At 44.5% G+C, this 22,770-nt stretch overlaps 1 protein-coding gene across 4 annotated transcripts in view; it reads left to right on the top strand.

Annotated features, from left to right (window-relative positions):
- The window catches only part of UPP1 (uridine phosphorylase 1), a 113,209-nt gene that overhangs the window by 61,741 nt on the left and 28,698 nt on the right, over positions 1–22,770 (top strand). For all 4 annotated transcript variants that reach the window (XM_056520254.1, XM_056520253.1, XM_056520257.1 and 1 more), the window contains 2 exons: positions 13,978–14,095; positions 14,692–14,850. In XM_056520254.1, the coding sequence (XP_056376229.1) occupies positions 13,978–14,095; positions 14,692–14,850 (277 nt within the window). The remainder of the gene's footprint in view (positions 1–13,977; positions 14,096–14,691; positions 14,851–22,770) is intronic.

Raw genomic sequence — 22,770 nt, 5'->3', positions numbered from 1 at the left:
TTTATATAAATTTAAGATTTTGAAATTTAAATTTAAGGATTTTGAAATTGAACTTCTAACTCCCAAGTTTTAGTGTCCCAGGCCCCGGTGTGTGGGTACAAAGGGCCAAATCTAACAAGGAGTCACATGTCACATGGAAGCACAATGACAGAGCCTAGAGGTGGCATCAGCATGAGTTTACAAGAGGGATTCACAACCCCTAACATTAAAATGTTAATGTTGAAATCTGTATACAAGATATATGTTAGCTAATGCTAACCTCAAAATATTTTAGGCACAGGCCCAGCAGCATCACTAAACCATATAGTTGCTGAAACACACAGCCTGGAGCAGGCATCAGCATGAGTTTACAAGAGGGATTCACAACCCGTAACATTAAAATGTTAATGTTGAAATCTGTATACAAGATATATGTTAGCTAATGCTAACCTCAAAAAATGTTAGGCTCAGGCCCAGCAACATCACTAAACCATACAGTTGCTGAAATGCCCAGCCTGGAGCAGGCAGCAGGATGCGTACATAAGAGGGCTTCACAACCCCTAACATTAAAAGATCAAGGTTGAAATCTCAATTGAGCATGTATGTTTCTAGTGCTAACATAAACATTTTTAATATCCAAGACAGTCACAGCAACATCAGAAAACAATATATTGGCTGAATGACACAGCCTTGAGGTGGGGAAAGCATAAGGAGCCCATATATTGTCTAATTGGTACAGCCTGGAATTAGCCGAAGCATGAGGAGACCATATAGTGGCTGAATGGCACAGCCTGGAGTTGGCAGAAGCATAAGGAGACAAAAGAGTGGCTGAATGAAACAGCCTGGAGGTGGCAGCATCAGGAGTCCTGAAAGTTACCTGGTGACAGAGTGGTGCGGTGGGTGGCAATACCAGTACCCGGTGATGAAGGTGGCTGGAATGTTTGTTACTGTGGAGCAGTGCCTTAAGTCTGTTTGGCACTATCCATATTTGTGAAGTGTTGGTGTAGCACCATGGTCAATCTACTCTGATGCATCTGGCATTGGTGGGTGGAAATCCTGGCTGATCCATGCCTAATTCATCTTCACATAGGTCAGCCTCTCCACATTTTTCATGGACAGACGAGTTTTTCTTGGGGTGACTATGGCCCCAGCCGCACTAAACACCTTCTCTGATGACACACTACTGGCTGGGTAGGACAGCTTTTCCTGGGCTATCTCTGCTAGTTGTGGCCACAAATCAAGTTTGGCTGCCCAGAAGTCCAGCGGATCTTCAAGGTGTGTTGGCATGGTCATGTCAAGGTATGCTGGTTCAGGTCCTGCTCCATGTCTACCTGCTGCTGATTAGTTGCTTCACTATGCAGGTGAAGAAAGCTACTCATCAGCGACGACTCAGGCTGCTGCTGATGGAGCTGGTGCTGCTCCTGCCACCCCACTCCTCCCCAGCAGCCATGGCAGTGGAAGGTGAGCGTAGAGGGCCCCCCAAGTAAGACCTGCTAGTGGATGGAGGATGGCACCGATAGGCATCAGCCAACTGACTACATAGGATCTCTCTGTAGTAGGTCAGTTTGTCCTCCCTCTCAGTGGGTGTAAAAAAAAGGCCCCCATTTTGCGAGGGTCCAATAAGGTGGAGACCCAGAAGTCATCTTGCTGCTGAATGGTTACAATTTGGCTGTCACTACGCAAGCAAGTGAGCATGTATCGTGCCATTTATGCAAGTGACTCGGAGGTACTCCCCGCCTCCATCTCCACTGCATACTTCCATGGTGTGTCTGGGTCCTCTGTCTCGCCTTCCTCATAACCCTCTAGCATCTCTCGTTCATCATGCTCCTCCTCTCCTGTCAGATGACTAGAAAAAACGCCCATCTCATTAAACCTAAACTGTGCTCCACTTTGCCCCTCATCATCCTCCTCCAGTTCAGCCCCCACAGGGCTCATGTGGCTGTGAGGTGTAGGCGCAATGTCTCCATTACCCTGACCAGCCATCTCCCCCTGAGGCTAAGTTTCCACTTGTTTTTTTTTCTGGCAGTTATTGGATAGCTGTCATGGTAGTTTTTGAGCCAAAGCCAGAAGTGTATTCAAAAGGAATAGGACATTTAAAGGAAGGACTTACACTTCTCCTCCCTAAGGCTAAGTTTCCACTTGGTTTTTACTCTGTGGAAGTTTTTGGAAAACTGCCACTGCAGTTTTTGAGCCAAAGTCAGAAGTGGATCCATAAGGGAGGAGAAGTGTAAGTCCTTCCTTTTTATGTCCTATTCTTATGTCCTATTCTTTTTGAATACACTTCTGGCTTTGGCTCAAAAACTGCACTGGCAGTTTTCCAAAAACTGCCAGAAAAAGAACCAAGTGGAAACTTCGCCTTAGGCTAGAATTCCACTGAACAATCACAGAAATTGATGTGATCCAAGGTCAATACAAGGTGCCCAACCCCAAGTGCAGTTGTGCACCTACGTTGGAGTGGAGGACCTGCACCTATGGATCACAATAGAATAGAATAGAATTCCACTGAGGTTTTTTTTTGCAAAAACGCAGTAAAAAAAGGCAATATTTCAGCGAAAAAACGCTGCGCCCAGATGTTAGCTGCAAGCCAATAGTAAACTGCAAAATGCCAGATTCACTTGGCGTTTTTCAGTTTGGTGTTTTCTAAATCCTTTTGGCGTTTTTCAACAATTTCGGGCTCAGAGGCTGGATTTTTAAAACGCCCGACAAAACCTAGTTTGGCATCTTTTGCCCTGAAATCGTGGCATTTTCCTCCCATTTAAGTCTATGGGAGAGCAAAAACGCCAAGAAAAACGCCATGTTGGTTTTAAATTTTGCGCTTTTGCAGGCGATTTTTATTCTTTTTTGGACTTTAGCGATCCAAAAAAGTGATGGAGATACCTTTTTTATTAAAATTTTGTAGGGTACCATTAAAAAATAATAATAAAAAAGATACAGTAGTGATGGAAAAAATTGCATCAAACGAAATTTATCTTTTTTATTTCGAAATTTTTATACATTTTTAAAACAAGGATCAATTTATGTGGGCGGGTAAAGCACTAAAAATGTAGCCGACAATAATAAAAATGTAGTGTGTGTGTGTGTGTGCTTTTCAAATTTTTTTTCCAATTTTTTAGGTAGTACTACTACTCCCAGCATGGAACACACTGTTCCATGATGGGAGTAGTAGTACCTGTTCTAATTGACAGATCGCCCCTTTTCTATCCTGTTCTATGGTCCCCTGCACTGCCGTATATATATTTACACATATTCATGGTCCCCTGCACTGCCGTATATATATACACATGTTCATATTTTCCGCAGATAGCTGTGATTGGTCAGATGGTTCCAGCCAATCACAGCTCTTTGTGGGAAATATTAATTTGTGTATATATGTCAGTGCAGGGACCATAGAAGAGCGGCCGCATCTATACATTATACAGGAGGATCACAGCGGGTGTCAGGAGTACCTGCAGTAAGGGACAAATCACAGCAGATGTCACTTCTCCTGACACCCGCTGCGATCCTCCTGAAGTGACTGTCAGGATCAGCTGTTCCCAAGGCTACAGAGCCGGAGAACAGCTGATGCTGAGCAGTATATAAACATTGTATATCTACTGCCCCAGCGAGAACTTACAGTGAGCCTGCAATGTGTATACAGTATACACATTGCTGGCTCACTTACCCCTTGCTGAGCTGGGCGCTAAGCCAGCCCAGCAAGGAAAGAGTTAACTTACACTGCTGGACAGTATAGGTTAACCCTTTGGGCAGTATACAATATATACAGCTATCTATAGATAGCTGTATGTAGTGTATACAGAAGATGATGAAGTCCCCTTACCTCCCTCCAGTCCCCGCGGGTCTGTGTAGCTCCGCCCCTAGTGATGAGGTCATTAGAGGGCGGAGCTACAGACAGGATCCAGGCTGGTAAGGGTATAAGGCTCTGTATATGGAAATCAAATCTATCAACCCATAGAGGTCTGAATATGGAGTCACACTCAAAATCAAAGTGGAAAACCACACTACAGACTGATCCAGCTTTGATGTAATGTCCTTATAGCGTACCTGTCAGATCCAACAATTTTTTTTTTAAATATATCACTCAGTACCTAATCCTGACCCTGTACATCTAATTTGCATGTGCCTAGCACCTTTATTTATTTTTATTACACTTTTAATTTAACTCACTAGTCTGAATTCCTCTCAAAGGGAGGGGGCGTGGCCTCACTGTGCAGGTCTCCACCCCCTCCCTCAGTATGCTGTATGCTCACATCTCCCCTAGCATTATCAAAACTACAACTCCCAGCTTGTCCTCACTGACAATAGTAACATAGTAACATAGTTCATAAGGTTGAAAAAAGACCACAGTCCATCTCGTTCAACCTATATTCCTAATGAGTTCCTAATGAGTTAATCCAGAGGATGGCAAAAAAACACTCATATTCCTTCCCGACTCCAAATATGGCAGTCAGAATAAATCCCTGGATCAACGTTCTGTCCCTATAATTCTAATTTACATAACCAGCAATGTTCTTATTCTCTAAAAATGCATCCAGAACCCTTTTAAATTCTTTTACAGAGTTCCCCATGACCACCTCCTCCGGGAGAGAATCCCACAGTCTCACTGCTCTTACAGTAAAGAACCCCCGTCTGTGCTGGTGTAGAAACCTTCTTTCCTCTAAACGGAGAGGATGCCCCCTTGTTATAGATACAGTCCTGGGTATAAATAGATCATGGGGAAGATCTCTGTACTGTCCCCTGATATATTTATACTTAGTTATTAGGTCTCCCCTAAGCCTTCTTTTTTCTAAACTAAATAACCCTAATTCTGATAATCTTTCTGGGTACTGTAGTCCTCCCATTCCCCATATTACCCTGGTTGCCCATCTTTGAACCCTCTCCAGTTCCACTGTATCTTTCTTATACACTGGTGCCCAGTACTGTACACAGTATTCTATGTGCTCTTTGCTGACATCTCTGTCCATCTTAAAAACTGTCCAAAGTAGAAGAAAATTCCCATAGTAAACATATGCTGCTCTGTACTATTCCTAAAATGGACAGAGATGTCAGCAGAGAGCACTGTGGTCATGATGTCAGCAGACAGCACTGTGTTCCAAAAAGAAAAGAATTTCCTCTGTCATATTCAGCACCTAATAAGTACTAGAAGAATTAATATTTTTTAATAGAAGTAATTTACAGATCTGTTTAACTTTCTGGCACCAGTTGATAAAAAAAAAAAAAAAAAAAAAAAAAAAGGTTTTCACCGGAGTACCCCTTTAATCTGTCAAGGGCCTACATACTGTCAAAGTCCAGCCAAAAGTACTCAGCAGATGGTGTTGTACTCAGATACTTTTTTAAGTGTACTGTAGAGCATTTTTCTGCCCTTATCAGTGCATACCACATACCTACATCTAAGTAGTGTACTGTTTTGTTCCTGTTAATCTGTCAAGGGCCTACATACTGTGAAAGGACAGCCAAAAGTAATCAACTGCTGCTGTTCTAGACAAATACTGTTTTAAGAGTAGTGAAGCGTATTCTACTAACCTCATATACGCACTAAGTATGTCAAGCAGAGAAGTGTCAGGACGTGCAGAGAGGAGTGGCAGAGGCCTAAATCCTTAAGGCAGAGGTCGCAGCAGACTAGGGGCGAGTGGCAGAAGGAGCCGCAGCGAGAGGCCTGAGCTCCCATTATCAGCTAGCGGTCGTGTCTTGACCAGCAACCCATCTGCCGTCGTCGATTGGTTAACACGCTCATCTACTTCCTCACAAGTGACATCTGACACCCCCAGTCAACAGTCGGTGGGTTCCTCAGACACAACCATCAGTTGGCATGGCCCGTGTGCAGTCCCAGTATCCCATTGCTTCTGTCGTATGCTGTTTCCTCTCCTACAGAAGTATCTTATGCTGTGGGTTCAGCTCCGCTATTCACTGAGGACGATCTAATAGAGGACAGTCAGCAGCTACTGCCCAGCCAAGAAGTGGAGGAGACATGCGCTGTTCCTCCGCTAGGCGGGCAAGTAGTGATGAGGAGATTGACGTGGGAGGTGATGTTGCCAGGTTTCAGGGTCCTGAAACAGACACTGTTGAGGAACCTGAGGAGGACATCAGTGAAGTGCAGACACAACTCTATGATCATGAAGCCAATCGCAATTGGGAACCGGGTGCAGAAGGGGCTTCATCATCATCAGGAGAATAGAATTGCAGGTTGCCCTTGAGGCAGCAGCTGAGCCAGAAAGGCGGTAGCATGGTTGGCAGTCAGCGTGGTGTCAGAAGTGGAAATTCTGGGGCCAAACGTGCCCGGGGGAGACCACCTGCTTTGTGGCGGCCTACCTTCCGGGAGGTAGTGGAATAGGGGTTCCTGGAGACGGCGGCAGTAGCAGTTAATTAGTGTGGACTGTTGGTGGGAAACTCAGCTACTCGGTGGTGTGGCAGTTTTTCATCAAGCATCCGGAGGAGGTTCACATAGCCACATGCAAGATATGTCGGCAGAAGGTGAAGCGTGGCCAGGGTTCCAATGTTGGCACCACGGCCCTGCGTCAACACATGCTTCGCCACCATAAAGCGGCCTGGGAGAACTGTGACTCTGATGTAGTGGGCCAGCCTGCTGCATCACCCAGTGGCCAGCCGCTCCCTCCTTCAGCCAGCCAAGGCTCCACCACCTCAGCTAAAGGGAGCTGTGTGTCATACCCTCCTTCTGTCGCTCCAGATGCTCCTGCTTCTCCCACTTTTAGTCAGCCATTCCGCCAACAATCCATCCGCGAAGCCATGTCCAAGTGACAACAGTATGCGCCCACGCATCCAATGGCACAGAAGCTGAATGTGCTCCTGTCTAAGTTGCTGGTGCAGCAGTCCTTTCTTTTTCAAGTGGTGGACTCCACACCTTTCAGAGAATTGATGGCTTGTGCCGAGCCGAGGTGGATAGTGCCAAGCCGTCATTTCTTTGCGAAGAAGGCAGTACCAGCCCTGCACAATATTGTGGAAGACAAGGTGGGCCAGTCCTTGAGCCTGTCGGCAGCGCTGACGTCAGGAGCTGTTACTACGGTCAGGGACAATACATGTCATTTACTGCTCACTGGGTGAATTTGGTTCCCGCACAGCCACAACCCCAACTTGGACAGGTCATGCCGCTTCCTCCTCCACAATGTCTGCCTGTTGGTCTTGTGACAGTGTGTGACTCCGCCTCCTAATCCTCCACAGTGTCCTCATCCTCCACTGCCCGGACAAGTCTCAGTGGACCTTCCGCATACCATGTGTGCCAGGCACAGCAGTGTCACTCTGTTTTTCACATGGTTTGCCTTGGCGAAAAGAGTCACACAGGGGAGGAACTGCTAACAGTCATTCGTAAAGAAATTGGAGCATGGCTTACTCCACGAAAACTGGAAATGGGAACCATGGTGACCGACAGTGGGAAGAACATCTTGGAAAGGTGACCCATGCGCCTCGATTTGGCACACATGTGAAATCTGGTTGTCAAGCAGTTCCTGAAGTGTTCCCCCCATTTGCAAGACATCCTGACAATGGCAAGGAAACTGTGCATGCACTTCAGTCACTCATACACCGCAAAGCACACCTCCTTGAGCTGCAGCGTCAGAATGGTATCCCCCAACATAGTCTGATTTGTGACGTTGCCAAACGTTGGAATTCCACCCTCCATATGTTGGACCAACTGTACGAACAGAGAAAAGCCGTCACCGATTTCTTGATGATCCAAACGGATAGGGCTAATCTCGTGTGTACCTTCAACGTGAACCAGTGGCAGCTCATACATGACACCTGCCGTTTGCTCAGGTCCTTTGAGGAAGCCACATTATACGCAAGTCGCCAGGATTACGGGATGAACGACATCATTCCACTGCTTCATATCCTACAAGTGTTAAAATTTATGCAGAGGAAAAGTTGCTTCTTTCATTTTACACAGGCCTTTTCATGAATGAAAGAAGCAATCTGATTGGTTGCCATGGGCAGCTTAGAAAATTTAGCTCTGGACAGGTTTTGATAAATCTCCTGTATTCTTATGTGATGTAGCTTCAGTCTGTCTCTCCTGTCTCCTGTTTAGGATAGGTTTCATCTTGTCACAAGCAGGAAGCATTAGAGATAAGTGTGAAGCTTTATTTCGTAGAGTACACAGGAGAGTTTGACACAATATAGCATAGACAGACAGTGTAAGGAATGTTTTATATCTCTGCTAACTATATAACTTCTCTTTCTTGTCCTTTGGATACTACAGAAATTAAATAAGCAGCGCATAAGGCTAAGTTTCTACTTGTTTTTTTTGTCATGTGTTTTTTGGGTTGAAAAAAACGCCTGAAAAGACGCCTGAAAACACGCCAGTGCAATTTCCTGCGTCTGGCGTTTTTTCTGCCGTTTTTTCATTTGTGTGGAAATTGCACCTTGGCAGTGGTTTTTTGGTACCCAAAATTTGTTGGGTACCAAAAAAAAAAAAAAAAGGATGCAGTAGTGATGGAAAATATATGTATTTAACAAAATTTCTATTTTTTTAAACTACATTTTTATAAATTTTTAATAAAGTGTGTGTGTTTCACATTTTTTCTATATTTTTTTATTTTTTTTAGGTAGTACTACTGCTCCCAGCATGGAACAGACTGTTCCATGATGGGAGTAGTAGTACCTGTACAAATAGACATATCGCCCCGGGTGTCAGTCGTGACACCCGATGCAATCATCCATAATATAACAGAGATGCGGAGCGGCTCTATACAGCGCTCACATCTCTGTTCTGTACTCTGGCCAGTGATGTGAATAGAACAACACTCATTCATATTTTCCGCCCAGAGTGGTCATTGGCCAGATGGTTGCAACCAATCACCGCTCTCTGAGGGAAGTATGAATGAGTAAGTGGCCGGCCGGAGTATAGTGCAGAGATACGGAGCGCTGTATAGAGCAGCTCCATCGCTGCAGTAGAAAGGATGATCACATCGGGTGTCAGTAGTGATACTAGCTGTGATCTGTTCTTACCTGCAGGCACTACTATTCCCAACATGCTCCATACTGGAGCTGTAGTACCTGCATTAATAGACAGATCGCAGCAAGTGTAATTTCTGACACCTGTTGCGATCTGTCTATTAACCCCTTAAGGACACATGACGTTCTCATACGTCTCCATTTCCGAGTCCTTAAGGACACATGACGTATGAGAACGTCATGTGTTTTACCGGCCCCCCGCAACCATCTGGAACGGAGCCGGTCCCCGATGCCTGCTGAAGTCGTTCAGCAGGCATCGCGGCATATCGCCCAGGGGGGTCATGATGACCCCCCATGTCGGCGATGGCCGCAGATCGCTGGACAATTCAGTCCAGCGATCTGCGGCGGATTCCGGGTCAATCGGGTCTCCAGTGACCCGGTGACCCGGAATTATTGGCTGATTGGGGCCGTCAGAGACGGCCCCGAACAGCCAGAGCCAGCAGGGGTGAGGTTGCACTGGTGCCACCTCACGATCGCCCTGATTCGTCGGCCGGATTACCGGCCGACCAATCAGGGCACCTGCTGCGGGTGTCACTCCCGCAACCCGCTCCGCCACTCTTCCGGAGGACGTGAGCGGGTGCGGGACGTGCACCCCGGGTGCTGGGGACCCCGATCCCCGGCGCCCCTGTTGGGATCGGGGCCCCAGGAGCGGCGGCGGCGGCGGAGACGACGAGGGACTGACCTGTGCGGCGAGGATCGTTGGAGGTGAGTGACAGCCTCCTGCTGTTGCTTAGCAACAGCTCCCAGCATGCAAAAAGGGCATGCTGGGAGCTGTAGTTATGCAACAGCAGGAGGCAGACCACCACAACTCCCAGCATTCCCTTATGGGCATGCTGGGACTTGTAGTTTTGCAACAGCTGGAGGCACATTCTTTCTATGGAAAAGTGTACCTTCAGCTGTTGTGTAACTACAACTCCCAGCTTGCACAATCAGCTAAAGTGCATGCTGGGAGTTATAGTGGTGCATCTGGTGGTTGCATAACTACAACTCCCAGCATGCCCGTTGGCTGTCGGTGACTGCTGAGAGTTGTAGTTTTGCAACAGCTGAAGGCACACTGAGTTAAGTAGCAAACCAGTGTGTCTCCAGCTGTTGCATAACTACAATCCCCAGCATCCCCAGCCAAAGTAGTATGCCTCCAGCTGTTGCATAACTACAAGACCCAGCATGCCCTTCCGCTGTCCGTACATGCTGGGGGTTGTAGCTTTTGCAACAGCTGAAGGCACACAGGTTGCAAAACACTGAGTTTGTTACCAAACTCGGTGTTTCACAACCAGTGTGCCTCCAGCTGTTGCAAAACTACAACTCCCAGCATGCACTGATAGACCGTACATGCTGGGAGTTGTAGTTTTGCAACAGCTGGATGTTCCCCCCCCCCCCCAATGTGAATGTACAGGGTACACTCACATGGGCGGAGGATTACAGTAAGTATCGGGCTGCAAGTTTGAGGTGCGGCAAAATTTCTGCCGCAGCTCAAACTGCCAGCGAGAAACTACTGTGAACTGTAGCGACTGTAGCCTAAAAACACTACACTACACTAACACAAAATAAAATAAAAAGTAAAAAACACTACATATACACATACCCCTACACAGCCCCCCTCCCCTCCCCAATAAAAATGAAAAACGTCTGGTACGCCACTGTTTCCAAAACGGAGCCTCCAGCTGTTGCAAAACAACTACTCCCAGTATTGCCAGGTAGCTGTTGACTGTCTAGGCATGCTGGGAGTTTTACAACAGCTGGAGGCACCCTGTTTGGGAATCACTGGCGTAGAATACCCCTATGTCCACCCCTATGCAAGTCCCTAATTTAGGCCTCAAATGCGCATGGCGTTCTCACTTTGGAGCCCTGTCGTATTTCAAGGCAACAGTTTAGGGTCACATATGGGGTATCGCCGTACTCGGGAGAAATTGCCTAACAAATTTTGGGGGGTATTTTCTGCTATTACCCTTTTTAAAAATGTTAAATTTTTGGGAAAACAAGCATTTTAGGTTAAAAAAATATATATTTTTTTACATATGCAAAAGTCGTGAAACACCTGTAGGGTATTAAGGTTCAAACTACCCCTTGTTACGTTCCCCGAGGGGTCTAGTTTCCAAAATGGTATGCCATGTGTTTTTTTTTTGCTGTCCTGGCACCATAGGGGCTTCCTAAATGCGGCATGCCCCCAGAGCAAAATTCGCTTTTAAAAAGCCAAATGTGACTCCTTCTCTTCTGAGACCTGTAGTGCGCCAGCAGAGCACTTTTCACCCCCATATGGGGTGTTTTCTGAATCGGGAGAAATTGGGCTTCAAATTTTGGGGGGTATTTTCTGCTATTACCCTTTTTAAAAATGTAAACATTTTGGGAAAACAAGCATTTTAGGTAAAAAAAATTTTTTTTTTTTTTACATATGCAAAAGTCGTGAAACACCTGTAGGGCATTAAGGTTCACATTACCCCTTGTTACGTTCCCCGAGGGGTCTAGTTTCCAAAATGGTATGCCATGTGTTTTTTTTTTGCTGTTCTGGCACCATAGGGGCTTCCTAAATGCGGCATGCCCCCAGAGCAAAATTTCCTTCAAAAAAGCCAAATGTGACTCCTTCTCTTCTGAGACCTGTAGTGCGCCAGCAGAGCACTTTTCACCCCCATGCGAGGGGTTTTCTGTACCGGGAGAAATTGGGCTTCAAATTTTGGGGGGTATTTTCTGCAATTACCCTTTTTAAAAATGTAAAATTTTTGGGAAACCAAGCATTTTAGGTAAAAAATATATATATTTTTTTTACATATGCAAAAGTCTTGAATCACCTGTAGGGTATTAAGATTCACTTTACCCCTTGTTACGTTCCCTGAGGGGTCTAGTTTCCAAAATGGTATGCCATGTGTTTTTTTTTTTGCTGTCCTGGCACCATAGGGGCTTCCAAAAACCATTTGTCGCTCCTTCCCTTCTGAGCCCTCTACTGCGCCCGCCGAACAATTAACATAGACATATGAGGTATGTGCTTACTCGAGAGAAATTGGGTTTCAAATACAAGTAAAAATGTTCTCCTTTTTATCCCTTGCAAAAATTCAAAAATTGGGTCTACAAGAACATGCGAGTGTAAAAAATGAAGATTTTGAATTTTCTCCTTCACTTTGATGCTATTCCTGTGAAACACCTAAAGGGTTAAAACACTTATTGAATGTCATTTTGAATACTTTGGGGGGTGTAGTTTTTATAATGGGGTCTTTTATGGGGTATTTCTAATATGAAGACCCTTCAAATCCACTTCAAACCTGAACTGGTCCCTGAAAAATAGCGAGTTTGAAAATTTTGTGAAAAATTGGAAAATTGCTGCTGAACTTTGAAGCCCTCTGGTGTCTTCCAAAAGTAAAAACTCATAAATTTTATGATGCAAACATAAAGTAGACATATTGTATATGTGAACCCAAAAAAAATATATTTGGAATATCCATTTTCCTTACAAGCAGAGAGCTTCAAAGTTAGAAAAATGCAAAATTTTCATTTTTTTCATCAAATTTGGGGATTTTTCACCAAGAAAGGATGCAAGTTACCATAAAATTTTACCACTAAGTTAAAGTAGAATATGTCACGAAAAAACAATCTCGGAATCAGAATGATAACTAAAAGCATTCCAGAGTTATAAATGTTTAAAGTGACAGTGGTCAGAATTGCAAAAAACACTCCGGTCCTTAAGGTGTAAAATGGCCTGGTCCTTAAGGGGTTAATGCAGGTACTACAGCTCACAGCATGGAGCAGAGTGTGCTCCATGTTGGGAGTATTAGTACCTGCAGTTAAGGAAAGATCACAGTGGATGTCACTCCTGACACCTGCTGTGATCCTCCTGTATAATGTATAGATGCGGCCGCTCTTCTATGGTCCCCTGCACTGACGTTTAAATACACATATTCATATTTCCCACAGTGAGCTGTGATTTGCTGCAACCATCTGGCCAATCACAGCTCTCTGCGGGAAATATGAATAGGTATATACGTCAGTGCAGGGGACCATAGAAGAGCGGACGGCCGCATCTATACATTATGCAGGAGGATCACAACGGGCGATCTGTCAATTAGTACTGGTACTACTACTCCCATCATGGAACAGTATGTTCCATGCTGGGAGTAGTAGTACTACATAAAAAAAAAGGAAAAATAAAAGAAAAAAAGTGAAAAACATACACACACTACATTTTTATTATTGTCGGCTACATTTTAATGTCCCCCTCCCGCCCACATAAATTGATCCCTGTTTTAAAAATTAATAAAAATGTTGTTATAAAAAAAAGATACATTTCGTTTCTTTTTTCCTTCACTACTGTATCTTTTTAATTTTTATTTTTTAATGGTACCCTACGAAATTTTTTTTATTAAAAAAAAGTATCTCCATCACATTTTTGGATTGCTAAAGTCCAAAAAAGAATAAAAACCACCTGCAAAAATGGCAAAATTAAAAACCACATATAGTTTTTTTGGCGTTTTTTCACTTCCATAGACTTTTATGGGAGAAAAACTCCACGATTTTGACTAAACAAAACGCCAGCAGCTCAACATGCTGCCATTTTGGAAAACCGCCAAGGAGCTGAAAAACGCCCATAAAAGAGTGAAAAAACGCAAAAAGGATTTAAAAAAATGCCAAAGTGAAAAACGCCAAGTGGAATAATAATTTAGTGATTTCTCATTGATTTCAGCTAACATCTGGCTGCAGCGTTTTTTGGCCGAAAAAACGCCACGCGGCAGAATTGGAGTTTTTCACAAAAAAAAAAAAAAAAAGTAGAAACTTAGCCTAATGCATGGATATACATACAGAGGAACAAGTAAAGTGGAGCTTAGTGGAGAGATGCTGATGTAATCCTTTAGTTCACAGAGTCTGAAACACAGGAGAGACTCCCCAGCTGCCCCTAAAGAAAGGGTTCACAGTGTATGAATAAAACTGGGATGTAACAAATTACATTGCTAGAATATTGCTGATGGGCCAGTATTATATTGGTACTTGCAAACAATCTCTGATACAATATTAATAATATTATAGTATAAGCAATAGTATTTCTTTTTTGTTTCATAGAGAAGGGCCCATTCACCTTTCCAATCCTCACCTGGAGAAAATGAAAGAAGACATATTATACCACTTTGATCTTGGAACCAGTACACACGATTTCCCAGCTTTGTTTGGTGATGTTAAGGTGAGCAAAATCTATTGCAATGGCGAGGGAGTGCCACATGGCTACCAGTATAATTTATGAGCCTAACGGTGTGTTCACACTACATAATTCCCGCAGAATTACTCACAGTGAACTTTAACACCAGTGTGAATGGGTCTTCTGCAAGACCTGTTCACACTGAGCAGTTTTAGCGGCAGACAATTACGCCACTGAAATTGTTCCGCACAGAGAATAAACATGTTAATTCTTTGTGCGGAATTCCGCAAGCACTGCATAGCTGTCGGTGGTGATGGCGCAGTGCTGCAGTGTCCTACAGCCGACATTAGTATTTATTCGGCGGTTGTCAGACGGAATCTCGCGAGGGGAGATTTAGAGTGATTTGCCCAATGAGAACGCACCCTAAGGGTGTACTCACACGTACAGTATCCTGAACATATTTGATGCACAATATTTATAACAGTGTTCAGTCATTTTACATTGAAATCTGCAGCATAAAATCTTCAGCTTCAAATCCTGTTCATCAAATATGTGCAGGATACTGTAAGTGTGAATAGACCCTTAAGCTAGATTTCAGAATATACTTCATCATTAAATATACTTTATCTTTGTCTTATAAGTTTGTATGTGTAGGAGGGAGCTCATGGAGGATGAAGGCGTTTGCTCAGTACATTGCTGGAGAATTAAAGCTGGGAGACCCTAAAGATGACATTGCCAATATATGTGCAGGAACAGACCGGTATGCCATGTACAAAGTAGGACCAGTATTAGCAATCAGTGTAAGTTATTTATTTTAATGCTAATATCATTGTACCAGTATGCATATGTTCTCTCCATCAATCTCTAAGGGGGGAGATTTATCAAAACCCAAGCAAAGGAAAAGTTGCCCAGTTGCCTATAACAACCAATCAGATTGCTTCTTTCATTTTGCAGAGGCCATGTTAAAAATGAAAGAAGCGAGCTGATTGGTTGCTATGGGCAACTAGGCAACTTTTCCTCTGCACAGGTTTTGATAAATCTCCCCCTAGGTGTTTAAAGGGTTTGAGCAAAGGATCTACTTACTTATTTACAACCATTGTATGTCTGTGGATTTTTAGAAGTCTGGCTTAACACTGTCATAGCCTCTGTTAACACTCAGTTGGAGTGTGACATACATTGCCATTAGACATAAAAGCAAGTTATATTACAGGTATATATTTCTTTGTGTGGTGGACCACTTTATAGGAAAGCATCGTCTGCTGCTTTTTTCTTTCCAGTATAAAAAAAAAAGGTATGCCAATGCAGAAAGGACATTTTATTTTGGATCCCTTAGGCTAAGTTTCCATATTCCATATTCCCAATGTTAGCTGCAAGTCAATAGGGAACTGCAAAACTTGGCGTTTTTTTAATCCTTTTGGCATTTTTCAACTATTATGGGCTCTCTTGTCGTTTTTCAAAAATGACCGCTTGTTGAGACTTTTTTACACTATATGAAAAAACCAAGTTGACTTCCACTTGAATTATAAAAAAATACTTTTATTAAAGTACACTTTAAAAACAGTATCAAAAAAGTATGTATTGATGTCAGCCAGGATTACAGACAAAAACAAGCCAGAACTACAAAGGCAGCTACAATTTTGGATATAAGCGGGTATAAAACATTCATATGTAGTGATCACATAACTATCAGGTAGAAATCAGAGACTAGGTATTGTGAAAGGTACCAATTGGCATATTCCTCTCCCCATATAGGGGTCACTTGTTGTCCCTGTTGTCCCTTGTTGTCCCTGTACTTAAATGTTAAGATAAGTGGTCACTCACCCATGTTAATAGCTGAATTTGCATCTGGACCCTGAGCGTGCTTTCGCTCCTTCCTCAGGGGTCTGTTGAGACTTTTGCGTTTTTTCGAGAAAATCTTGTCATTTTTCTCCCATAAAAGTCTATGGGAGTGAAAAAAACGCCACGAAAAACACCCCTTAAGGACGCAGGGTTTCTCATATATTTTGCATTTTAATTTTTTCCTCATCACATTCTAAAAATCATAACGCTTTCAATTTTGCACCTAAAATTCCATATTATGGCTTATTTTTTGCACCACTAATTCTACTTTGCAGTGACATTAATCATTCTACCAAAATATCTACAGGCCAGTATAAGGGCAAATTTTTTGCGCCATGATCTGAAGTTTTTATCGGTACCATTTTTATATTGATCGGACTTTTTAAATCGCTTTTTATTCATTTTTTCATGATATAAAAAGTGACCAAAAAGACGCTATTTTGGACTTTGGAATTTTTTAGTGTGTACGCCATTGACCGTGTGGTTTAATTAATGATATGTTTTTATAGTTTGGACATTTCCACATATTTTTATTTACAAAGTTTTTTTTTTTAATGGGAAAAGGGGGTGATTCTTACTTTTATTAGGGAAGGTGTTAAATGATCTTTATTAACTTTTTTTTTTACACTTTTTTTTTGTAGTGTTATAGCCCCCCTGGTGGCTATTTCACTGCAAATACCAATCTCATACATAGATCATTGCCATGCATTGACACGGCAAAGATCAGTGTAATCGGGGGTTGATTGCTCAAGCCTGGATTTCAGGCTTGGAGCAATCAATCGCCGATTGGACACAACGGAGACAGGTAAGGGGACCTCCCCTCGCATTCTAGCTGATCGGGACACGATGGTCCCGGTCAGCCCGACTGAGCTGCCGAGCAGCTTTTACTTTCATTTTAGATGCCGTGATCAACTTCGAAAGCCGCATCTAAAGGGTTAATAGTGTGCGGCACAACCCTATTAGCCCAGGGTCACGGCTATCATTAGCCGCTGGGACCGACCGGGACCGGGCGCAGGGCATACAGGCCCTGCTTCCTTAATAGGTTAACTTTGGCGTTTTTGCAAGTGGTTTTTATTCTTTTTTTGGACGTTAGCGATCCAAAAAATAGATGGAGATACCTTTTTTTTTTAATTAAATTTCGTAGGTTACCTTTTGAAAAAAAAAAATTGTACAGTAGGGATGGAAAAAATTGTATTTAACGAAATTTATATTTTTTAGAACAAAATTTTTATAACTTTTTAAACAGGGACCAATTTATGTGGGCAGCAGAGACATAAAAATGTAGCCGACAATACTAAAAATGTATAAAGGGGCAATTTAAATGTAACAATTATGTATTTTTTTATAGTTAATTTTGTGAAACTTATTATTAGTAATGTATTTAATTATGTGTTTAATAAAGTGTGTGTTTTTTACTTTTTTCTTTGTTTCTTTACATTTTTTAGGTACTACTACTCCCAACATGGAACAGACTGTTCCATGCTAAGAGTAGTAGTACCTGTACTAATTGACAGATCCACCGGGTGTCACTTCTGACACCCGTTGCAATCCTCCTGTACAAGCTATAGAAGCGGGCAGCATGCCCGCACTTCTCTGGTCCCCTTCCCGCACTGTATCATTCTGTAATGTGAAGTTATCTTCACATCACAGATTCGTATATGCCGCTGAGAGCTGTGATTGGCCAACACCATCTGGCCAATCACCGCTCTAAGCAGCAAATATGAATCTGTGAGGTGAAGACAACTTCACATCTCAAAGAAGTATAGTGCCAGGCAGGGGAGCGTATAAGTGCGACCATGCCACCCGCTTCTATAGATTATACAGGAGGATCGCAACAGATGTCAGAAGTGACACCTGGGGGGATCTGTCTATTAGTACAGGTACTACTACTCCCAGCATGCAACAGTCTGTTCTATGCTGGAAGTAGTAGCAGTACCTAAAAAATTGAAGAAAGAAAAAAGAAAAAAACACACACACTTTATTAATCACATAATTAAAATTTATTACTAATAAAAAGTTTCACAAATTTAATTTAAAAAAAATATATAATTTTTACAATTAAATTGCCCCTTTATAAAAAAAATGTATATTGTCGGCTTCATTTTTAGGTCTCTGCCCGCTTACACTGGTTAATTAAATTGGTCCCTGTTTAAAAATTTATAAAAATTTAGATCTAAAAAATATTTTTTCCATCCCTAATGCAATTTCCACACAAAGGCAAAAACACCAGAAAAATCGCAAAACGCAATGGCATTTTTGCTGCCATTTTTTACACAGGAATAAACGCCCCAAAAAAAACAAGTTAAAAATTAGCCTTAGGTGTATAGATGTCCAATGGCTATGTTTAGAGTATGCACAAGATGCTTAAAGGGGTAATCCAGCAGTGAATAAAAAAAATATTAAGGGGGAATTGGTATGTTCTATTACCTTGCTGCCTATGTTGCTTTCATTTTGAAATTACAAAATCTGTGCGCCCATGGAGACCCGCTCTTCACCTGTTCAAGATCCCAGCACTTCCTGATTTGATGCCCAAGGTCTACAATGTCCATGATGCCTTGTGGACCCTATTCTAGTCTTTGGCCCTCACAGCCACCCAAGTCTTTCTTCATTACCTTCTCCTATAATGTTAACTCGCCCCACACAAAAAAACCTCCAGGCAAGTTCTATGGTTAGCTTGCTCGAGTCATCAAAGCTATCATCATCTCAGGGGGCTGGCCTGAACGAGCGGATGGGAGCTTGCCAATTCCCCTGGGATGACCATAGTAGGTTAAATATTGTCACAGAATGGTTCCAGTGTGAAAAAGTTTACTGCAACATTCCAGTTACGCATGCGCGTTAGATCGCTGTCTTTGCTTTCTGCAGGATTCTTTGCAGTTTGAGGCTATATCCTACAACCTTGTGACATTTTATCACTGTATATAAAAGCAGACTGCATGCATCTATATAAAATACAGGTTATTCTAAAGAACTAAATTACAAGTCGCAGCATGTGCAGAAAAACAAGACAACCACAAGCTGACTCCTCTCTTCAGAACAATTTTTTTCCCTGTTATAAGATATAGCCTAAAACTGCATAAAATCCAGCAGAAAGCATTGACAGTGACCCTGACATGCATGTGTCTCACAGATTACTGCCATCTCACTGTAAACTTTACCACACTGGCGATACTGGGAGAGCAGTACAAAAAAAAATACTGAAATTCACGTTAAATATAAGTAATTTGCAATGTTGCATAACTATACAACTGCAACAGACTAAGGAATCATTTTGTAGTACATTTTGTAGTACCCTTTCAATGTATTAACATAATGTCACATGACCATTGCTTAAAGGAAATCTTTCACCAGTGTCACCTGCACTAACCTGCTGGTACTGACAGATAGTGCAGGTGACACTGATGACAACGGTACTCACCTTGTCCCATTCCGAGGTAGAGATCTTCGGTAATCACCTCCGTTAGCTCCGCTCCGAGCACCCTGCTTGAGGCACGGGCGGAGCTTACTGACGTCACCGACGACAGCGGGACCCAGCAGGGAGCAGCAGCGGTGACGTCACTAAACTTCGCCCATGTCCCAAACCAGTGTCTGGAGCGGAGCTAACGGAGGAGAATACCGATGATACACGGAACGGGACACGGTGAGTACTGTTGTACCGACAGACAGAGGCGGCTCTAGACTTTTTGAGGCCTTAGGCAAAAATATATCTGAGGCCACCCAAGTGCGATAAAAAAAAACCGCAATGCACTATATCTATCATATATAGATATATCTTATCAGTGGGTATGTAGTTTAAAGTGCTGCTTTATACAGCAACTCACCAATGACGTCTTCTCTAATTTGCTTCGTTGCCTTCTCTTCTCCATTTGGTCTGGGCCATCATGACAATTTCTTCCACCCACAATTCTTCACTGTTAAACCTGCAAAACAAACCTATTAGGCGCCAAACTTTTTTTTTCCATGGGTGACAGAGGGGTGTAGAAAAGTGTATATGGGTGACAGAGGGGTGTAGAGGAGTGTACATGGGTGACAGAGGGGTGTAGAGGAGTGTACATGGGTGACAGGGGTGTAGAGGTGTGTACATGGGTGACAGAGGGGTATAGAGGAGTGTACATGGGTGACAGAGGGGTATAGAGGAGTGTAAATGAGTGACAGAGGGGTATAGAGGACTGTACATGGGCGACAGAGGGGTGAGGAGGAGTGTACATGGGTGACAGAGGGGTGTAGTGGAGTGTACATGGATGAAAGAGGGGTGTACATGGGTGACAGAGGGGTGTAGAGGAGTGTACATGGGTGCCAGAGGGGTGTAGAGGAGTGTACATGGGTGACAGAGGGGTGTAGAGGAGTGTACATGGATGAAAGAGGGGTGTACATGGGCGACAGAGGGTGTAGAGGAGTGTACATGGGTGACAGAGGGGTGTAGAGGAGTGTACATGGGTGACAGAGGGGTGTAGAGGAGTGTACATGGGTGACAGAGGGGTGTATATGGGTGATAGAGGGTGTAGAGGAGTGTACATGGGTGACAGAGGGGTGTAGAGGAGTGTACATGGGTGACAGAGGGGTGTAGAGGAGTGTACATGGGTGACAGAGGGGTGTATATGGGTGATAGAGGGTGTAGAGGAGTGTACATGGGTGACAGAGGGGTGTAGAGGAGTGTGCATGGGTGACAGAGGGGTGTATATGGGTGATAGAGGGTGTAGAGGAGTGTACATGGGTGACAGAGGGGTGTAGAGAAGTGTACATGGGTGACAGAGGGGTGTACATGGGTGACAGGGTGAAGAGGAGTGTACATGGGTGACAGAGGGGTGTATATGGGTGAGAGAGGGTGTAGAGGAGTGTACATGGGTGACAGAGGGGTGTAGAGGAGTGTACATGGGTGACAGAGGGGTGTAGAGGAGTGTGCATGGGTGACAGAGGGGTGTAGAGGAGTGTACATGGGTGACAGAGGGGTGTATATGGGTGAGAGAGGGTGTAGAGGAGTGTACATGGGTGACAGAGGGGTGAGAGAGGAGTGTACATGGGTGACAGAGGGGTGTAGAGGAGTGTACATGGATGAAAGAGGGGTGTACATGGGTGACAGAGGGGTGTAGAGGAGTGTACAATGGTGACAAAGGGGTGTAGAGGAGTGTACATGGGTGACAGAGGGGTGTATATGGGTAACAGAGGGTGTAGAGGAGTGTACATGGGTGACAGAGGGGTGTATATGGGTGAGAGAGGGTGTAGAGGAGTGTACATGGGTGACAGAGGGGTGTAGAGGAGTGTACATGGGTGACAGAGGGGTGTAGAGGAGTGTACATGGGTGACAGAGGGGTGTAGAGGAGTGTACATGGATGAAAGAGGGGTGTACATGGGTGACAGAGGGTGTAAAGGAGTGTACATGGGTGACAGAGGGGTGTAGAGGAGTGTACATGGGTGACAGAGGGGTGTAGAGGAGTGTACATGGGTGACAGAGGGGTGTAGAGGAGTGTACATGGGTGACAGAGGGGTGTAGAGGAGTGTACATGGGTGACAGAGGGGTGTAGAGGAGTGTACATGGGTGACAGAGGGGTGTAGAGGAGTGTACATGGGTGACAGAGGGGTGTATAGGAGTGTACATGGGTGACAGAGGGGTGTAGAGGAGTGTACATGGGTGACAGAGGGGTATAGAGGAGTGTACATGGGTGACAGAGGGGTGTAGAGGAGTGTACATGGGTGACAGAGTGGTGTACATGGGTGACAGAGGGGTGTAGAGGAGTGTACATGGGTGACAGAGGGGTGTACATGGGTGACAGAGGAGTGTAGAGGAGTGTACATGGGTGACAGAGGGTTGTAGAGGAGTGTACATGGGTGACAGAGGGGTGTAGAGGAGTGTACATGGGTGACAGAGGGGTGTAGAGGATTGTACATGGGTGACAGAGGGGTGTAGAGGAGTGTACAGAGGGGTGTAGGGAGGTGGACATGGGTGACAGATGGACAGATGGGTGTAGAAGAGTAAACATGGGTGGTGACAGAGGGGTGGACAGGAGTGACAAGGTGGTAACAGAGGGGTGGACAGAGGTGACAGAGGGGTGAATAGGGGGTGGACATGGGTGACAAGGATGTGGTCAGGGGGGTGGACAATGGAGGGTGAACATGCGTGACAGGGGTGACACAGGGTTGGATGGGGGGTGGACATGGATGACAGGAGGATGGACATGGGAGACAGGGGGTCAGAGGGGTGGACAAGGGTGACAAGGGGGTACAAGAGTGAACAGGGATGACAGGGGGGTGGACATGGGTGACAGGAGGGTGAATATGGGTGACAGGGGAGTGGACATGGTTGACAGGAGGGTGAACATGGGTGACAAGAGGGTGAACATGGGTGACAGGGGGGTGGACATGGGTGACAGGGGAGTGGACATGGGTGACAGGAGGGTGAACATGGGTGACAGGGGAGTGGACATGGATGACAGAGGGGTGAACATGGGTGACAGGGGAGTGGACATGGGTGACAGGGGGGGGGCATGGGTGACAGGGGGGAGGACATCGGTGACAGGGGGGTGGACATGGGTGACAGGGGGGGACATGGGTGACAGGGGGGAGGACATGGGTGACAGGGGGGAGGACATGGGCAAACAGGGATGACAGGGGGTGAACATGGGTGACAGGGGAGTGGACATAGGTGACAGGGGGGTGAACATGGGTGACGGGGAGGACATGGGTGACAGGGATGACAGGAGGGTGAACATGGGTGACAGGGGGAGGACATGGGTGACAGGAGGGTGAACATGGGTTACAGGAGGATGAACATGGGTGACAGGGGGTGGACATGGGCAACAGGAGGGTGAACATGGGTGACAGAAGGGTGAACATGGGTGACAGGAGGGTGAACATGGGTGACATGGGGGTGGACATGGATGACAGAG

Source organism: Hyla sarda, chromosome 5 (genome assembly GCF_029499605.1).
Source record: "Hyla sarda isolate aHylSar1 chromosome 5, aHylSar1.hap1, whole genome shotgun sequence".
Lineage (NCBI taxonomy): Eukaryota > Metazoa > Chordata > Amphibia > Anura > Hylidae > Hyla > Hyla sarda.
The sequence above is the reverse complement of the archived record's forward strand: the minus strand, read 5'-3'. Positions and strand labels throughout refer to the sequence as shown.